Source organism: Lolium rigidum, chromosome 4, assembly GCF_022539505.1.
Source record: "Lolium rigidum isolate FL_2022 chromosome 4, APGP_CSIRO_Lrig_0.1, whole genome shotgun sequence".
NCBI lineage: Eukaryota > Viridiplantae > Streptophyta > Magnoliopsida > Poales > Poaceae > Lolium > Lolium rigidum.
Genome location: NC_061511.1, coordinates 175,100,536 through 175,117,927, shown reverse-complemented (window position 1 = coordinate 175,117,927; position 17,392 = coordinate 175,100,536). Strand labels below are relative to the sequence as shown.

Here is a 17,392-nt window from a genome sequence, read left to right as displayed (position 1 = left end):
TAATGAATCCAACTTTGTTGAGATCCATCTAACCCTTACTCCAGAAACCAATTAGAAATATAGTAAACCATAGAACTCCACAACTCTAATTATCATACTTGTTCATTATTAAAGAACATGTCCTTCAAAAGTTATTCTTTTGAAGTATATGATAATTAATCATTAACCATGTCATATAGTGCTAAAACCAACCACTATTCATTACATGTTAGTGTTATACCAAATGTTATTATTGTGTGCTATTAGTATTATTATTATTATGATATATTACAACACCTGTTTATGATATCAAGCAACCAATCCTCAATAAGAACCTTGTTTGTGAATCACTCTAAAAGTGCAACACACCCTGAACAAATCATTACAACTCACTGATCCTAAATCACCGGGGTTAGATCACGCTTAGAGCGATTGCATCTCATACTTATGCATTATTGCATCATTGTCAATCTTTTAAGCATCGTCCTTACCGGACGATGATGCTATTTCAGAATTTGGAGTTATTGCGTATCGAAGACCTTGCCTGCATAATCTTGCAGTCAAGAAAGGCAAGTTCATCGCTTGCTCATGTCATTTGAGTATTTTTACCAAATTACTTGCAAAGTACTATGTTTATCAGTATTGCATAAAAAGCAAAACCACTATTTTCATAACTATGAATATGACTATGTGGTGGGCAATGGAACCATGGATTGTGTTGATATGGTGGAGGTTCCATTGCAAGGGTTTATATCCATCTAGGATTAAACAAAAAATGTCGTCCAGTGATTCTTGTGCCGTAATACCCGTGTTAACCATAAGATCCGGAGTGGGACGGAGTAGTCAAAAGTGTTTCCACCTCTCGTTCATCAACGGATGCTCATTACTGGGTGCACTTGATCTCGAGAGACAAGATGCAGGGGGAACCCGTAGAAGTCCCCACGGTAATGAGGTCTATGATGGGTTGCAACTACCGGCGTAGGAATGTATGGTAGAGCCCTGCATTGTCGTCGTGGTCGGGGCCCATCCTTAATTGGTGTAAGTGAACCGGCGTGGACCCAGGGTCGGAGATTGCAACAAAGGATGGGTGTTCGAGGTAGCGGAGGAACATGATTGGCTAGACCTTATACCGGGCCTCACACCAAAGGAAGTGTGGACGAGAACATGACTCGGTTGGCACCAAGGTTAAGATTTCTTATGGATAAAGCAACACACCTCTGCAGAGTGTAATGAATCGTGACCTGTCACTCCCTGTTCCGGGATATGAAACTGCGAACGCTGCCGAAAAGGAGCTCCATGAAGTTCTAGTAAACCGGTGAAGGCCGACGGACATAGTTTTTCTGAATAAAAGCAACCTTTTGAAGAAATGGTTATGAAAACCTGCATTGGTATTAGACTTTCTGGTCTAATGCCGTAGCTAGTGCATTAAACACCTCTTTCCTATAATGAACTTGTTGAGTACGCTCGTACTCATCCCACTCTTAAATCCCCTGCTTAGATATGGAGGCATTGAAGAAGGATCTACAGTGCAACTCGAAGGCCGAGGAGTCAACAACTACTTCAAGGGTCAGGAACCTATCAGAAGAGACAAACACCACGTCCAACAAGTATAAAACCTAGATTAGACATAGAAGGGAACTAGCTTCCTAAACCTAGCTCCTATTTTGCTAGAATCTATTCATAGCCTCTATAGCTAGTTAAATACTCTACAAATAGAGTTCGTGATAGGATTAGACCACGAGTCGTTCTTCTGGAGTTTATTTGCGGCTTTACCTCATTGTAAAGTAGGAGGCTCGTGTGGATCTTTTGTAAAGAGTCCGTGTTGTAATTCTATAGACATGCCTTGGACCCGCATATGTTTCTGTTGTACCACTCTGAGCGATACAATACTAGTGGAACGGTGTTTCATTGGTGTTATATCAGACTTGCATACTACACCATGCAGTGGTATGCCGGGTCACCACACCAGGGGGGCTCTGCCTTGCAGCTCCTCAGTAGCAGAAGATCCGCGGTCGCTAATTTATTCATGGAGACTGTGGTTCCCTCGTCGCTTCCATGCTCCAACCACAGGAGACAGAGGAGCAAGAAGAAGAGCCCTACTCCCCAGATCTTGCCGCCTAGATCCGAGGCACAACTCCAAATCGCCACAGAGGGACGAACACTAGAAGGAAAACCTAAATATGTACAGTCGGCGCCATCTCCTCTCCATCTTCGATCGGCTAGTCCGGCGGAGAGGAGGTGGGAGTGGCCCGGTGAGGAGGGGAGGGGGCAGCTACTGTAGCTCGATGAGAGCGAAGCAGGGGGAAATGAGAGCGCTCCTGTTTTTTTAAGCTAATTTTTTGGGAGTTGTAAATAAATACTATAGGTATGTTGTAAGCTTTTTTCACCGATTTTTCACATTTTGTAAATATGATTTTTATGAACTAATCATATGATCTCATGATCCTATACAAGTCTCCCCCATGATGTTTATGAACTATGATGCCTAGGTCGTACTATTATGGCTGGCGAGCGTTGTTCTTGTCCATTATGGACATGGTCATGTGTATCGCTTGTTTGAAGGCTTGCAGCCGCGTCCGTGGCTCGGGTGGTAGTAAGGAAGTTTGCATTTTTTTTGTGGTGCTACTTGACTACTGAGTCGTGATTTTCATGGTGAAAACTAAATGTCTAACATTCTATTGGTTGTACCAAGCAATGATCTTGTTGAAGACATCGTTTGGGGACTCGGACTTTCTCGAGGGTGAAAACATAAGATCTTCGATCGGACGACGATAACGCTTCTGCATTGTTTTCTTCTTGAAGGTCAGTCTAGGGCGTTCGAGTTTTCCCGAATTTCTGGGTCGGGTAATTAAGGATAAAATTATTTTGTGTCTTCAAAATTGACACCCGATATTTGTGTAGAAAATTTGCTACCCGAGAATTCGGGTTCGGGTAATCCCAAAATGCCCGAATTACAAATACAAAGAACTAAAGAAAAATTTGACAGCAAAAGGCCAATGCAGCTTGCCCCCTCCTCGGTCAATCGGCGTTGCAGCTTGCCCCTCCACAACCATTGCAGACGAGGCGACATCGGGGAAGTTGGAGACATCATCGTCGCGTCGCATTGAGAAGATGAGCAGAAATATGGAAGGGGCCGACGAGCTAGGGTTTGCACTTCGCGGGGAGATTTTGGGTTGGTCCTCCTGTGTGTGCAGGAATTTTATTGGGCTAACATGTTTAGTTCGGGCTATTTGGGAAATTCGGGTGCCATGACTTCTAACCGGAATTACCTGAATTAAATTGCGTTATTCAGAACTGCTTCCCGATATGACACTAGGGTTTGGGAAATTAAGATCAGATTCTGGAAATTCGGGTCCGGGGTTCGGGTATCGGGAAATATGCCCAGCGTGATTTGAAGGCGTTGCTTTTAAAGAATCTCTTTTGTAATCTGGTGCTATCTGTCGTGGCGGTCAGAGTGTTATTGTTGTGTGTGTTCGATCACCGCGATGAGTCTTTTCTCTATCATTTTATTTTATATTTTTAGTCATGTGCATCCTTGATGTTTTTAACAATCTTGTTGGGTTTTTTTTTTTTTGAGAAAGAACAATCTTTTTTTGTTGGTTTGGGTTGCTCATCAAACATATCGCTTGATGAAAAAGAACAATCTTGTTGCTACAGCCAACAATTCTCAAAAAAAAAAACAAGCTGCTACGGCCCATTGTAGAATGGAGGCTCGCCAATAACCCATCCACTTAACTGGAACCACGCGGCCCATCACAAGCCTCGGCCAGCGGCGGAAACAAAGAGCAGTGCACGAGGTCCACGCCAGCCCACGCGCATCACGTCGAATCGGTTGTGGACCCAACCGTGCAGTGAGTCACACGGCGCATTGCCCTTCTCGGCCGGGCGGAGCACGCGACGGCCGGTGGCATCGCATCCTCCGCCACACAGCACAGGACGGATCTGCCGGGCCCCACCGATCGCCAGCCTATCGTCACTGCCGTCCGATTCCAAGCGTCCAGCCAGCTAACCCACACCCAACGGTGAGCTCACCGCATCCGATCGATCGTCTTCCATAGCTCTATTCGTGTAGGCATGGCGGTCCAGTGCAAAAGTTGATCGGAAGTGAGCGGCGACTACCGGATTCACCCGAAGTGTAAGCCTGCAAAATACCTGCACCACGCTAAGATCGACACTCTTGTCATTTTTTTTTACCTAACATACATATTTACTACTACTACCTCAGTTTTCCAAACTAAAATATGTTTCGGCACCGAACGCAGGTAATATTTCACATTCGAATTTTGCTCACATATATGATGTACTAGCATCGACTACATCTAGAATTTTTGATACAAGTTTTTGAAAATTTTGAATCGAGTTTTTGTTCTCTTTTTTTCCAAAAAAAATATATGGGGCTCAATCTCGCTCGGGCTCTAAATGGCTGCACCCCTCTTTTAGTGTGAAGGTGGGACAAATCCCATCCACACGTGCGTACAGCTCCAGAGCAACCAATATGAAGATTTTTTTTTGTTTACTCAATCATAACAAAATTTTAATTTCAACTTCGTCCTTGTTTAGGTAGTAACTATTTCCTTCTTTTAAACAACCGAAAGGTCCTAGAGAATCCAGATAGACTTTCATTAGATAAAGGATCAGCGGATAGCATACAAAAGGACACCAAATAAACATAGAAATACATCCAAGTCCCTGAATTTTACATGAAGGACCCCAAACTAAAAGTAAGAAATGTGATCGGGTCCTTGATAGCCATCGTCCGGACTAAATCTCCCTGCAGCTCGGGACGAACCACTTGGCACAACGAAATCGTCATGGCACTAGAGTTTGCACACCATGACCTCCATACTGCAGCTGGAACTGCGTCACATCATGCACCCAGGCGAGGAGGAATGAAGAAAACCACCCTTCGACTAGAAAAAGCACATAGAGCCTGCGAAGATCGACATCCAGCGGATTGTGCCGTCGCTCCACCAAGGAATCCTGTACTGATTTGGTCGAACACGATCTAAAGGATTTCGATATCTGCAACGCACATGCTCTTTAACCACCACGATGGCAACATGACAAGAAAGTAGCAGCAGAGGCCAGTCCTCTAGATTAGAGAAGATATGACAACGAGCTTACTGAAGATGGAGATCCGACCAGACTCCCACACGGTTGTCGTCCATGATGGATGCCACGAAGGGGATAAATCTTCCCCCCTTCCAGTGTCACTCGCCAATGCACTTGAAGCACTCCAAGGATGACATCAAGCGAGGCAACACCATGAAGGCAATACCAAAACTAGACCTAATGTAACAGGGGAGGTAGGCCTCCTAGGCCATATCTACACTGCCCAGCAAGAGTGGTCGGATATGGTGGTTTATGGGAGACTCTCAAACGAACAATGTGGGGATTGGAATAGATTAGAATAGTTCTTCGTAGTAACTATTTCTAACTTACACTAATTGTTACATCCAAACACTAAAATTGGTGTAAGCGTAAAGGAGTGAGATGGTCTTTATTGGACTACGACCATGAATATAGATCGAGAATTAACCGCTTCCATTGCGACAATGAGAAAATTACCCGCTATATATTACTTTGAAATTCTTGACTCGCGAGATATATGAACTTAAAAGTTTAGACGTGCAAGAGGGCCCATCTTTTCCAACTTTTGTATTTATAGAATATTTACATCATCGTAGTGAAATTTTCATGGCTATTTCCACCACTTTATTTTGATATGATCTTTGTATCTCTAAAATCGTGAAGACATATATATGGAAAACAACAAAAAGATGGTGTGATGGGAGAAGAAAGGAAGAGAAGGCATGGAAGGGGGCGGGGGGCAAGAGGGTGCGTAGGATAGTGGACGGATTAAGAAGGTGAGTGATGAAAGGGAATATTCGTTTGATGCATGCTCGCACAAGACGGATCTATGACATCCTTACTAGGCTTCACTCCAATGCGAGTAAGAAGGGACGTCATCGATGACCGATGTTCCACCATTGGTTAGCCTGAGAAGGACGTGCCACTAGTATCATGGTATCATCTAGAGGTTGGTACCATTTAATATAGTCCTATTATCGAGAGACGTCTTTTTTTGCATTCACGTCTTTTTTGTAGAGACGCTAAATTGAATTATCTAACAGAACAAAAGAATTGTGATTACTTATCAATAGTAGGGACTCAATGTGGACTCATTTATGCCTCTACTACCTCTATTCATTTTTAATCGACACGTGCTATCTGCATAAGCTACCTTTTCTACACAGCTTGCCTCGATTTAATCCAAACAAAGGGATCATTTTATAGTCTGCTAATGTAATCACCATCGTACTACTCCTCCATCCTATTAAGATTGTCTAAGATTTATCAAAATTTAGATTTAGATGTATCTAGATACTAGATAGCGTTTAAATACAATCTTCACGGGAAGGAGGGGCACTATGGATAGATTGTCCACTAATGTTCGAGCTTTTTTTTAAATGTTCGAGCTTAATTAGGCTGTCAAATGGATCCCACTTTTTTAGAGACAAGTGGATCCCACTTATAATGCATTTTAGTTTTTCAGTTGGGTAGGATCTCAATAGTAGACACCTTTTAAGCTTAATCCAAAGTGGAGTGTTTTTAATGCGGTTGGGGCTTGCTGTTCCTTCCGTGCACGGTAAGCCCAGCTCGTAGTCCGCATCTGCCACGTGATGGTGTCCTCTATCCCAACCACGCGGACGCGGTAACCCCACCGCAACAAACCGCCGGAACCTTCGTCTTCGTCTCCGCCTGCACATCCTCCACTGTCCGGCACGCTCGCCTCTCTCCTCGCCGTAGCCCTTGCCATGATGTCCTCGTCGCCGCTCGCCGGCACCGGCGACGGCGACATGGAGTCACTCCCCCTCGCCGCCGCCTCCGACTACGCCTCCGTGGCCTCCACCTTCGACCCGCTCCTCTCCAGCTCACCCCCCTCCCCTCCCGCCCCCACCGCCGCCGCCTTCCCGCTCTCCCGCGCCTCCTCCTCCTTCGTCGACCCGCCCTCCTACGCCGACGTCGCCGCCGCCTCCTCCCCGCGCGCCGCCTCCTCCCCAGCCACCCCAAGATCCGCGCGCGCCGCCGCGTCCTCCTACGCCCACATCGCCGTCTCGGACCCAGAAACCGCGGCCGAGCCCGCCGCCACGTCCCTCGTCTCCGGATCCGCGCCCACCTACGTCTCCTACCTCGTCACCAGCGCCGCCCTCCCCTCCGGCCGCCGCCACGCCGTGCGCCGCCGCTTCCGCGACTTCGTCACGCTCGCCGACCGCCTCGCCGACGCCTTCCGCGGCCACTTCGTGCCGCCGCGCCCCGACAAGAACACCGTCGAGAGCCAGGTCATGCAGCGCGACGAGTTCGTCGCCCAGCGCCGCGCCGCCCTCGAGCGGTACCTCTGCCGCCTCGCCGAGCACCCCGCCATCGGGCCCAGCGACGAGCTGCGCGTCTTCCTGCAGGCGGAGGGCAGGATGCCGCTGCCCACCAGCACCGACGTCGCCTCCAGGATGCTCGACGGCGCCGCGCGGCTGCCAAGGCAGCTGCTTGGGGAGGACGCCGTCGCGCCGCCGCAGGACGTCGTGCAGCCGGCCAAGGGAGGGAGGGACCTGCTCCGGATATTCAAGGAGCTCAAGCAGTCCGTGGTCACGGACTGGGGTGGTGTCAAGCCGCCGCTCGTGGAGGAGGACAAGGAGTTCCTCGAGAAGAAGCAGAAGGTGCAGGATTGGGAGCAGCAACTCAATAGCGCATCCCAGCAGGTAATTTCCTAATTTAGCTAGGATTATAACTAGTTCTGCCCATAGTCAAAACTTTTAAGCTGCTTTTATTAGTTGAGTGATGAAATGCCTCAAATTTTCTAATTTCTGAACACTCTGTTTGTTGAACAATATTGCTCTTCTCCATTATCTAATTAAAAAACTACGGTGTTCAACTATCTAAACATTCTCCTCCATACATGTTCGACCAATGCAAGAAGATAGTGTGGTGCATTGCGGGAGCGAAAAAGCTCCGGGTTCTTAAGGAATAGGTTGTGGTCTTTAGGTTTTTGATGTGCGTTCTACGATGTATCAACGTATTTGTGGTCACCATATATCACTATTTGTATTGAGGGCAAAAGTTGCAATCTTTCGATGCAAGTCACGCAATGCCCATGTAATTGTAGCACTGTCCTGTAATTACTATTTATACCATACTACGATACTAAGGGTCTTAAGTAGTGTTGCGCTTGGTCATTTTGTGTAGAACTAGAATGCCGGTAATGCTCAGATCATCTGATGGAACGATCTTCCCAATTAGGTTTGTCTTAGGCTGTGTCTTATTTTTGTGTTTACCAATCAGCTTGTCATTGGGGTTCGGAAATATTAGGGCCACAAAGATAGATACAAGAACCCACCACTTCGACGTATGTATCTTAGTTCTTTGTTTGCTCAAAAAATGTTTGCTCAAAAAATTGCAACTTTTATCTCACGCAAGATACAAGAGCCAACTTGGCATGAGTTCAGAAGCAAATGAGGTGGGCTACTGTAGGGAAGCATTTAATGTAGTATGAGTACATTTATCGTTGTATTTGTAAGGTTTCATGTAGTTCAGCACTAAATTATGTGAGCTCATGGACGAAGAAGATATGGGAAGGGAAGAAAAATCACATCTTAGATGGAAAATTGGTAAAATACAAATGGGAATTTATTACCACACGTAGAAATCAGATATAGGTAGAAGTGCACTGCAATTAATTTTGTGAACAGAAAGGTGGTACTCCCTCTGTCTCGTGGTCATAAAAAAACTGTTCATTTGCCGCCATGCTTGATTACACAGAGATGTTACATCCTGCAAGTCTTGGTCTCATTTGTTCACTACTTCACTTATGCCTCTAATAGTCTACCCACAAATGATTGCAATCGTATGAAGTACTTACTTTATTGTTCTTAGTGTGCCAAACACATGAGCCAGCTCATCAACTTTATGGACCTACTTTGCTCCCTGCTGTAATATACCCCTTCAATACTACCAATATATTTATTATATCATGACCTATACATACACCCCCAATATGTAGCATTGCACACCAATTATATGAGGTATGAGATTGATAGGACAGCATATGGATGCTATGATGTTGCAGTTAGTTCAGTGCTGAAAATGCATAAATTTGGATAAGTATGCGGGACGAGTTAGTAGAGACATCCAGGTTTTAGAGTCGCTTCACTGCAGTCAACTAGTACTAAATATTTCTAAAGTGACCTATGCAAACCTTCTGTTTCCTATCTGTAAAGGCCATTGTGGTACTGTGCCTATCCCCAGTATGTAGTCTTTTTTTTGTTTCTGATATATCTATGCTTGGACAAGCGTTTGTTTTCTCATAGATGGAGTTCTTTTGGGTGTCGTTTCTCAATTTGATCCAGAATTTGCACCAACGTTATACACTGGAGGGAATGATCATGTCAGTTGAGCCTAGGACCACACTACTAGCAGTTGTAAGATAAAAGACCTGGTAGCATGAAGCGAATAAATGATGGGGTATTTAACTTGGAATAATGTTACTTCATGCCAAAGGGTGCATACAAAAATTTGGTGGAAGCTTTTGAGGAAGTCTTGGTAGTATACACCTGGTGCGGTTTGAAATAGTTTATCATTGGTTTATGAGTTCTCTTTGTTTCTATTTCATAGGCTGAAGCACTTGTCAAGGCTCAGCAAGATATGGGTGACACAATGGGTGCTCTTGGATTGGCATTTGTCAAACTTACAAAGTTCGAGACGGAGGAAGCAATGTATGATTCTCAGAGGATAAGAGCTGTTGACAGCAAACGTATAGCCACAGCAGCTGTCAAAGCTAGCAGGACATGTCGAGATTTAAATACACAAACTGTTAAATATCTGGTACTATTTCAATTCCTCCAGTTCTATTTTTAGAAACTTCCATAGCTATCAAGTAATTATATTCCATGGCTCGTTTCTTTTTTGCAGGATACTTTGCATGAACATTTGGGGATTATGCTCTCTGTCCATACTGCATTTTCTGACCGGGCAAGTGCATTATTAACTGTACAAACGCTTATGTCAGACCTTGCATCACTACAATCAAGGATTGAGAAACTCGAAGCTGCGTCATCAAAAGTGTTTGGTGGTGATAGAACTAGGCTGAGGAAAGTTGAAGAGCTGAGGGAAACAATAAGGGCTACTGAAGATGCTAAGTGCTGCGCGTTAAGGGAATATGAGAGAATCAAGGTAACTGGCATGCATTTTATCAAAGATAAACTGATGGATGCTTTCATAACTAGCAATGAGCATGACAAGGCCAGTGGCTGTGCAAGCATCAGTACTACTTTTAGCTGATAAAAGTGTGATGATATGTTATATCATTAGTTTCTTTGCTTTTGCAAGGAATCAGTTTCTAACAAGAGTTAGCTCAGCTTTGGAATAGATAGATTCTGCCACTTCCGTGTTGAAGTTTCTAGTTGAGCTAGTTAATAACTTTGTTGAACATTTTACTTCAGTTGATATCTTATATTGTGTAAGATACTACTCCCCGTCATGTCAACTGTAACAGTATGGTGTTTCCTATACCTATATTTGCAAATCATTTAACACATATTAACTCTAACCTGGTGCTAATAGTTGAAACCCACCTAAAAAGTTGTCTCTTCTAATTCTGTGGCCCCTCTCTTCTGCCGCTTCAGGGCGTTTTGTGCAAAATACTGCCTATGTGGCGCCGTGGCGGGGGTCAAACCTCCACGCGCGTGCAACCCAAAGCTAATTGAGCATAGGACCTGTGGTGAACAACTTAAATACTTTTAGGATCCAGATGTGCAGTTTTGGAGAATTGGGAGCAAATCTACACCTTTGGAAAAGATTAGGACCTCCGATGCATTTTACTCTATTTCAACTATTCGGTCGTATAATTGGAACTACTAGTCGAGCCAGCATAGGAAATATCATTGATCTTCCTACTTTGTGAGCATGCCATATATATTTCTTGTTTATCTGTTTGCATGAATCATAATGTGCAACTAGTGCAATGAAACCCTCCAGGGCCCATTTAGAATTTCATTGGAATTCACCCAGAAGACAGGATTTTGTGTGTGTTCTGAGCAGAGGTCCTTACTGGCCCGTAGGTGGCCAATATTACAGTGGCGGCCGTAGCTTTGTTTCCTTCGATGAACTTGTTTTGAGCATTGTGCTTTTTATTTTTTGCAGCTTTGCTTAGGTGCCCAATGTATGAATATTTCAAATTTGTGGCAGATATCTTACTCTTGTTTACACATATTATGCAGGAAAATAACAAAGTTGAACTCAGCAGATTAGACAGAGAAAGGAGGGAAGATTTCCTGGAGATGTTGAAAGGATATGTTACAAGCCAGGTATTATTTCAGATATCCGAACATTGCATTAGCTCTTTTGTGCAAACGACCCTAGTTAGAAAACCTTGTCAGGACTATTACATGGCACTGTTCTGTACCTTAGTGATTAGATAATTAATTGTTACATAGACTAGAATTTGCTCACCAAGTACTTTCTGGAGTAGATGACGCATGCTAAGCCTGCTGCCCAGATTTTTTTTGTTTTCTGAGAAACATTGGGGTTTTATTAATTCACTGGAAAGATGGTGACAATAATCTATAACTGGGCAATTGGAGAAACAATAAACACATAAGTACTACAACCAAATTTAGCTAAAGCATGCGGGGCTGTGATGCTGACTCCTCATTGCCCTGTGCGAACTCCTGCATCTTTGCCTCGGTGAAATCATTAAGCATTCTGGTATCTCATGGACCAAGGATCCCGGCATGGACAGGTCCTTCCGCAACACTACCAGGCACCTTCAGGCTACTGTTTCAGGATGGCAAACAGAGAGCACAACGATTCAGTTTTGGAAATCAGCGTTCTCAATGTGTAGCCTTTTTAGCTAAAAAAATGTCTGTGTCGTCAAAATAAAGTAACGAATAGAATTGACAGTGAGTAGATCTCTTAATGGTATATCATCTGCTTCATTTTGTTGTTTCCAGGCAGCTCTGCAAATGTTTACCCTTGATTCTAGTGGTTCCTTCTATACATAATAATATAATATACTCCTGTTTAAACCTGTTCTTGACAGAATATTTTTATTTGATATGTACACAGGCGGCATATGCAGAGAAAATAGTTGATGGTTGGGAGACGGTAGCGGAGGAGACAAGCGGATATGGGCGAAGATCAGATAACATGACATCTTAGTCTGTGGTTTATTGGATGCGTGTATGTACAATGTAATTTTAGGATGCATTGCGAATAGAAGAAAGATGGACCCATTTAATATTTTCTCAGTTATATATCAGCTGTCTCAGCTCAGATGGCTGGCGGTTTGTTGTTCACTTGTGCTTATTCTTGATTGTGTGGAATTTCTGTAACTCTCTCAACCAACTAAAATTTCACTACTAAACGGGAAACTGCAATCAGGAAGGTACACAACTTAAGTGAAACGTTAGTCTAGTTCTCACTAGCGACAGGAAAGATGATTGTTTTGTGATCAGGTTTGATTTTTACGCAAGGAAAGAACCGGGCCAGATTTGTCAAATTAAAAGTTCTGTTCGGATATTCGTAGCGCATTGGGATTTGCTTTAGATTTATTTGTTCCTGCCCGATTAACCTCCTATTCCTGATTTCATAGCGCATTGAGATTTGCTTTAGATTTATTTGTTCCTGCCCGATTAACCTCCTATTCCTGTTTGTTATTTCGGATTCTGTACTAAATGGGAAGTCGCTGATAGGGAATCTCAAATCGATTTAAAGTGGCCTTAAAATTGGATGGGTGGTAATCTTCTTACTATTGATTCAAACCTCTTCGGGCAAACGTTTGTTTTCCAGACCTTATCACTACGGTTATCGTGCCTCAGATCAGCACAACAGATAAACGACATAAAACGAAGCAGAACACCAGCAACAAAACTGAACAAAATAAATAGGAGACCAGCATATGGTGAAGGAAATGCATGGCATTCACTTCTTTTCTTTCATTTCACTTCTCTTCCAAAGATCGTCATACACGAATTTTCTTGAAACATAAAGTTTCCATGCCTAACAGAACTACAAACAAAGCACAAAAATCTAGCTTAACAAGCTTATTAGTTCTGCCAAGGAATCCAATCCGGTTGACTGTTTGATCTTCTTCATTGGAGCAGAAGCAACACCAATGTGTCTGGCAGATGCGCTAAGCCGACCAAACGCCACAAACATGGCTTGGCCGCTTGAAGGAATCACAACCCCTCGAAGAACTCGCTTAGCTCAGCATCATGGAAGCCAGGGTTGTACATGTTCCGGTCCTCTGATATCCACACTGGCAAGGGATCAGCAGACTGTAGCATGCCCTCCAGCGTGCTTGGGTCAACGCCATCCAGGTACAGAGGTTCCTGTTGGGTCATCTCTGCGACAGTGTTGGCTCCGTCCTGGCACTCGTCCCAGGAGCCCCCAGTTGCAGCCTCAGCTTCCACTGGGTCGGCCTCCATCATTCTCAACAGCTCTTCAATATCAAAGCCTTCATCCTCCCAATCTGGTAAATTGGAAATGGGCTCCAATGGCTCAAAAACATCCTCTTGAGATGTGCTCCTTGAAGTGCTTGAGCCAGCTTCAGGAACAGAATCTTGTTTGCCGCAGTCAGAGATGACAGATTCCAGCACATCTTGTTGAGACCTCACTGGACTTGAAATCTCATGAGCTTGAAGCCAATTATGTGCGGAAGACGCAATGTCAGTGTGGTTAGATGTTGTGGTAGACTGGCATGATGTTGAACCACGGAGTAGAACACCTTGAGTGGCAGCTGGTACAGCCACATCAGGAATTTGTCCATCCTGCAGCGGGAAATTAGTGCGGGCCAGTGGACCATACATCGCCCTGGCTGCCTCATCGTAAGCTCGAGCCGCTGTTTCGGCAGTAGGGAACGTTCCGAGCCAGAGCCTGCTGACCCGATTCGGTTCCCGAATTTCAGCAACCCACTTGCCCCATGTACGTTGCCTTACACCACGGAACCCACACTGTGTATTCTCAGGCCCGCCTTTCCCCTGCATACAGCCCTTCTTTGAGCCCTTTGCTGGTGGCCGCCTCGCCCGCTTTGCAGTTGATGGATCACGCTCCAGCTGTTGGTTGACCTCTTTCCATCGCCTGATCGTCTCAGAGACTGAATTAGGTCCATCACGCGATCTCCGAGGTCGCTTTTTCCTGCATAACAAGGAATAGCAGTTAGTACTTTGATTCTCTTCAGTAATTCATTCACCCAATTCAAGTAAAAAAATCAATCAACCAAAAGTACACAAAATGACAAAACCTACTACAACTAAAAGACAGTATCTCCACAGAAACGTTCAGTTCAAACGACTAACAAAACTAGGTGCCACTGACAAACCATCTCCACAGGAACAGGTGCAGATTGACAAGTAATCACTTGCCTACAGACGTGCCATCTCCACTGCTACATAACACATCTTAAACCCAAGACTGCAACAACTAACAGCATACAATTTCTACAAAAAATGACTACCAGTGTTAATCATTACATCTGCTCATTGAAGTATTCCGAACTTAAGATTGTGTTACAACTAACCAGAAATAAAGAGCCCTACAAGTCTAAAATTTTGTTTATCAGTATATCTTTTACTTATGGTCTCTCACTTAACAACAGTTGGAAGTTCGCAGTCAGTTTGATTGAGACCACATCCACAGAAAGTGATACCATAAACCAACTTTTAGACCACAGATGAAAACAACTGGTACTTAGAATCAACTAACCAGAAATAAAGAAAATAAAGAGCCCTACAAGTCTAAAATTTTGTTTATCATTATATCTTTTACTTATGGTCTCTCGAGCAACTTAACAACAGTTGAAAGTTCGCAGTCTGTTTGATTGAGACCACATCCACAGAAAGTGATACCATAAACCAACAGATAGACCACAGATCAAACAACTACTCAGAATCAACTATTCAAACGTTCAGAGATGAACTGGCCAACAGTCAGCTAGAACTCATAGTCATAGCTCACATGCTCTACAATAAATAGAGCAGCCAGACACGGAACGGTTCAACACACCGCAGAATAGACGCAGCCACTGACGGCGCAGGTCCCTTGGGGTTCTGCTGCGCCCAGAGTGCATATTCATTACAGGGAAGAGCACTGCTTCCTGCTGAAACACAAACAGTTACTTGAGCTGGTTCTTCGAGCGTCATAAGCGAGGTACCCATCTCAGTCATACTTCATGTTTTTTTGTGCACGAGAGTGATCAAAGCAGCATACCTATTTGTTCGACGAAAACATGACTCCGGGTATTTGCCTCTGCTCCACATGTTCTAGTTACCGAAAAGACAAGACAAACAGGTACAACACGTATCAGACACTGGATATACCAAGAAAACTGACAAACAAGACAACAATTTGATACAGAGTACATCAACAAGTTAAGACCAACAGCACCAAAACAAGTTAGAGAGTTCATAGTAGTCAATTATACACGGTCCTGTTATGTTAGTACTGACTGAAGTGCAGTAAACATTAATTCTAGACCAGAAACGCAACCAACCCATGAACAAATAGTCAATTATACACGGTCCTGTTATGTGGAGATGGTCCTGACTAAAATTAACAATTTCACTTCTAGTTACAAGTGAGGGAGTTCTTAGTAGTTAACAATACACGTTCATGTTGAGTTAGTACTGAGTGCAGTTACTCCTAAACCAGGAAAGGAACCGGCCGATGAACTCCAACAAACGTTCCTGTGGAGATGGTGCTGACTAAAACTAACAATTTCACAGCTAGCAACAAGAATAAATCAGAACTAACACTTGTTTTACCAAGATCCCTGACCAGAAAAAGTTCATAGCTGAAGTACACAAGCATCCCCCAGTATCAACCTGAAGTACAGAAGAACCCCCAATTTCGGGGCCTGATTTCGATTTCACCCAACAAGGATGACTCGCAACAGCACCCAATTGAAGGACTACGACCCCAACAATCACCAATTATAAGAAGGGACTCCCTATTCTAAGGAACACCAACCAGATCTGAAACCCTAACCCCAAATCCCACCAACAGAAGCCCCGACACCGGCGAAACAGCGCCGATCCGGCCACCGAAACCCTCGATCCCAACCTCCACACCACGAATCAGGCCAACCCCCGACGGATCGGACCTCACCCCCGAAAACAGTACAACGAAACCCTAGCAGAACAAGAGCAGGTTCCGGGCAAAAAGATCTCACCTTCCAGGCTGGATCGCCGGGATCTCGAAGGTGGGCGCGTACGGCAGCGCGGCGGCCGCCGCCGCCGCGGCCGCCTCCATCTGGTTCACCGTCATGGCCGATCCGAGGACCGCCGCGGCTCCGGGGCTCGCTATCTCGTCGTCGCCGATATTTTCGTTCGCGGATCGAGAGGGTTGTAGAGGAAGGTTAGGGGAGAAGGAAAAGTCGGAAATCTCAGGAACCCGTGGTGCGGCGCCAATTTATAGCCGGACGCCCACGGAACTATCTAGCTCACTCGGGCACGGTTTGGGGCGACCGGGCCCGCGTGGAAGGGGTGCGTGACGTGAGCGGTGCCGTGGCGCGCGCGGAAGGTTCGCGAGACTTGGTCCCGAAGCAAACTCTGCGTCCCACTTGCAGTTTTTTATTGTGTGCTTTTGGTGCTGATTGGGTGGGTGGGCTCCACGTGTGGGACCGGGTGTGGCGTGCGGGGTGTTGGCTGCGTCGAGAGGGAGGTGACACGTGGGTAGCCGGGATGACACGTTGGATTGTGAGATTCTGTGTGTTGTGGCGGCTGGACTTGGACTCGAGTCAGTGAGTCGTGTGCAAGAACGAAGAAGGGAGATGATCGAACCATCGATGCGCGTACATAGACTAGTGTTTACTTTTTCCTTAAGCATCAAGGCGGGGGCACTTTCTTCGTACACCCATACTCTGAAGTACTCAAGGTATCCTGTTCTACTTAGTTACTTCTCTCCTTAAGCAGTAAGGCTGCTCATAGTGGAGAGTAACATAAGGTGGTGTCATGCATAAGTTACTAGTCCATGTTACTATCTTCATAGTGGAAAGTAACTTAGAGATGGTATCATGCAAAGCCTCATTTATTAGTTTGTAGACTCATTTTATCTTGGGGTGTGTGATGTTATGGTAACATAGCTAGTTACCACCTCCCCCTCTTTCTTCATTTATTGCTATGCCATGTCACCAAAATATCTTGAAATGTGTGATGTTACTACCTAAGTTACTCCCACTATGAGCAGTCTAAGCATCAAGGCAAATATGGGACCCATAGGCCTTCCTACCTCCGTCCCAAGGAATAAAACAAAATCCGCGCGTATTCCAAGACGAACTTTGACTATAAAAATTGAGCAACAAAATCTTGATTATATTATGTATAATTAGTATCGTTGGATTCATATTGAAAAGCACTTTCTAATG

The 17,392-nt window shown here is 44.7% G+C and overlaps 2 protein-coding genes across 6 annotated transcripts; one reads left to right on the top strand and one right to left on the bottom strand.

The window, feature by feature from the left end:
• The first annotated feature begins 6,782 nt into the window (after positions 1-6,782).
• LOC124706383 (sorting nexin 2B-like) lies at positions 6,783-12,324 on the top strand. Its single transcript, XM_047238053.1, has 5 exons — positions 6,783-7,736; positions 9,646-9,855; positions 9,943-10,203; positions 11,250-11,336; positions 12,097-12,324. Exons 1-5 carry the CDS (start codon positions 6,798-6,800, stop codon positions 12,187-12,189), a joined length of 1,590 nt encoding a protein of 529 aa, XP_047094009.1. The 5' UTR covers positions 6,783-6,797; the 3' UTR covers positions 12,190-12,324.
• Positions 12,325-12,929: 605 nt separating this feature from the next.
• Positions 12,930-16,373, bottom strand: LOC124706381 (dehydration-responsive element-binding protein 2B-like). 5 transcript variants are annotated; one of them, XM_047238050.1, is made up of 4 exons: positions 16,199-16,373; positions 15,238-15,290; positions 15,034-15,127; positions 12,930-14,166 (listed from the first exon to the last, which is right to left on the bottom strand). In XM_047238050.1, the coding sequence occupies exons 1-4, from the start codon at positions 16,291-16,293 to the stop codon at positions 13,209-13,211; spliced, it is 1,200 nt and encodes a 399-aa protein (XP_047094006.1). In that variant the 5' UTR covers positions 16,294-16,373; the 3' UTR covers positions 12,930-13,208. The 5 variants fall into 5 exon arrangements, with proteins under 5 accessions (XP_047094006.1, XP_047094007.1, XP_047094008.1 ...); XM_047238051.1 differs by having other exon boundaries at positions 15,034-15,124; XM_047238052.1 differs by lacking the exon at positions 15,034-15,127 and having other exon boundaries at positions 16,199-16,266.
• Positions 16,374-17,392: the final 1,019 nt, after the last annotated feature.

What these genes read in the sequence shown, in the direction of transcription:
- LOC124706383 (XM_047238053.1), top strand. Translation starts at nt 6,798, where the DNA reads ATGATGTCCTCGTCGCCGCTCGCCGGCACCGGCGACGGCGACATGGAG. An exon ending in TCAATAGCGCATCCCAGCAG is followed by an intron (nt 7,737 to 9,645) that starts GTAATTTCCTAA and finishes TCTATTTCATAG; the next exon opens with GCTGAAGCACTTGTCAAGGC. An exon ending in CACAAACTGTTAAATATCTG is followed by an intron (nt 9,856 to 9,942) that starts GTACTATTTCAA and finishes TCTTTTTTGCAG; the next exon opens with GATACTTTGCATGAACATTT.
- LOC124706381 (XM_047238048.1), bottom strand. Translation starts at nt 15,436, where the DNA reads ATGAACTCTCTAACTTGTTTTGGTGCTGTTGGTCTTAACTTGTTGATG. An exon ending in TGTTTTCGTCGAACAAATAG is followed by an intron (nt 15,128 to 15,237) that starts GTATGCTGCTTT and finishes TTTGTGTTTCAG; the next exon opens with CAGGAAGCAGTGCTCTTCCC. An exon ending in GTGGCTGCGTCTATTCTGCG is followed by an intron (nt 14,167 to 15,033) that starts GTGTGTTGAACC and finishes CTTGTTATGCAG; the next exon opens with GAAAAAGCGACCTCGGAGAT.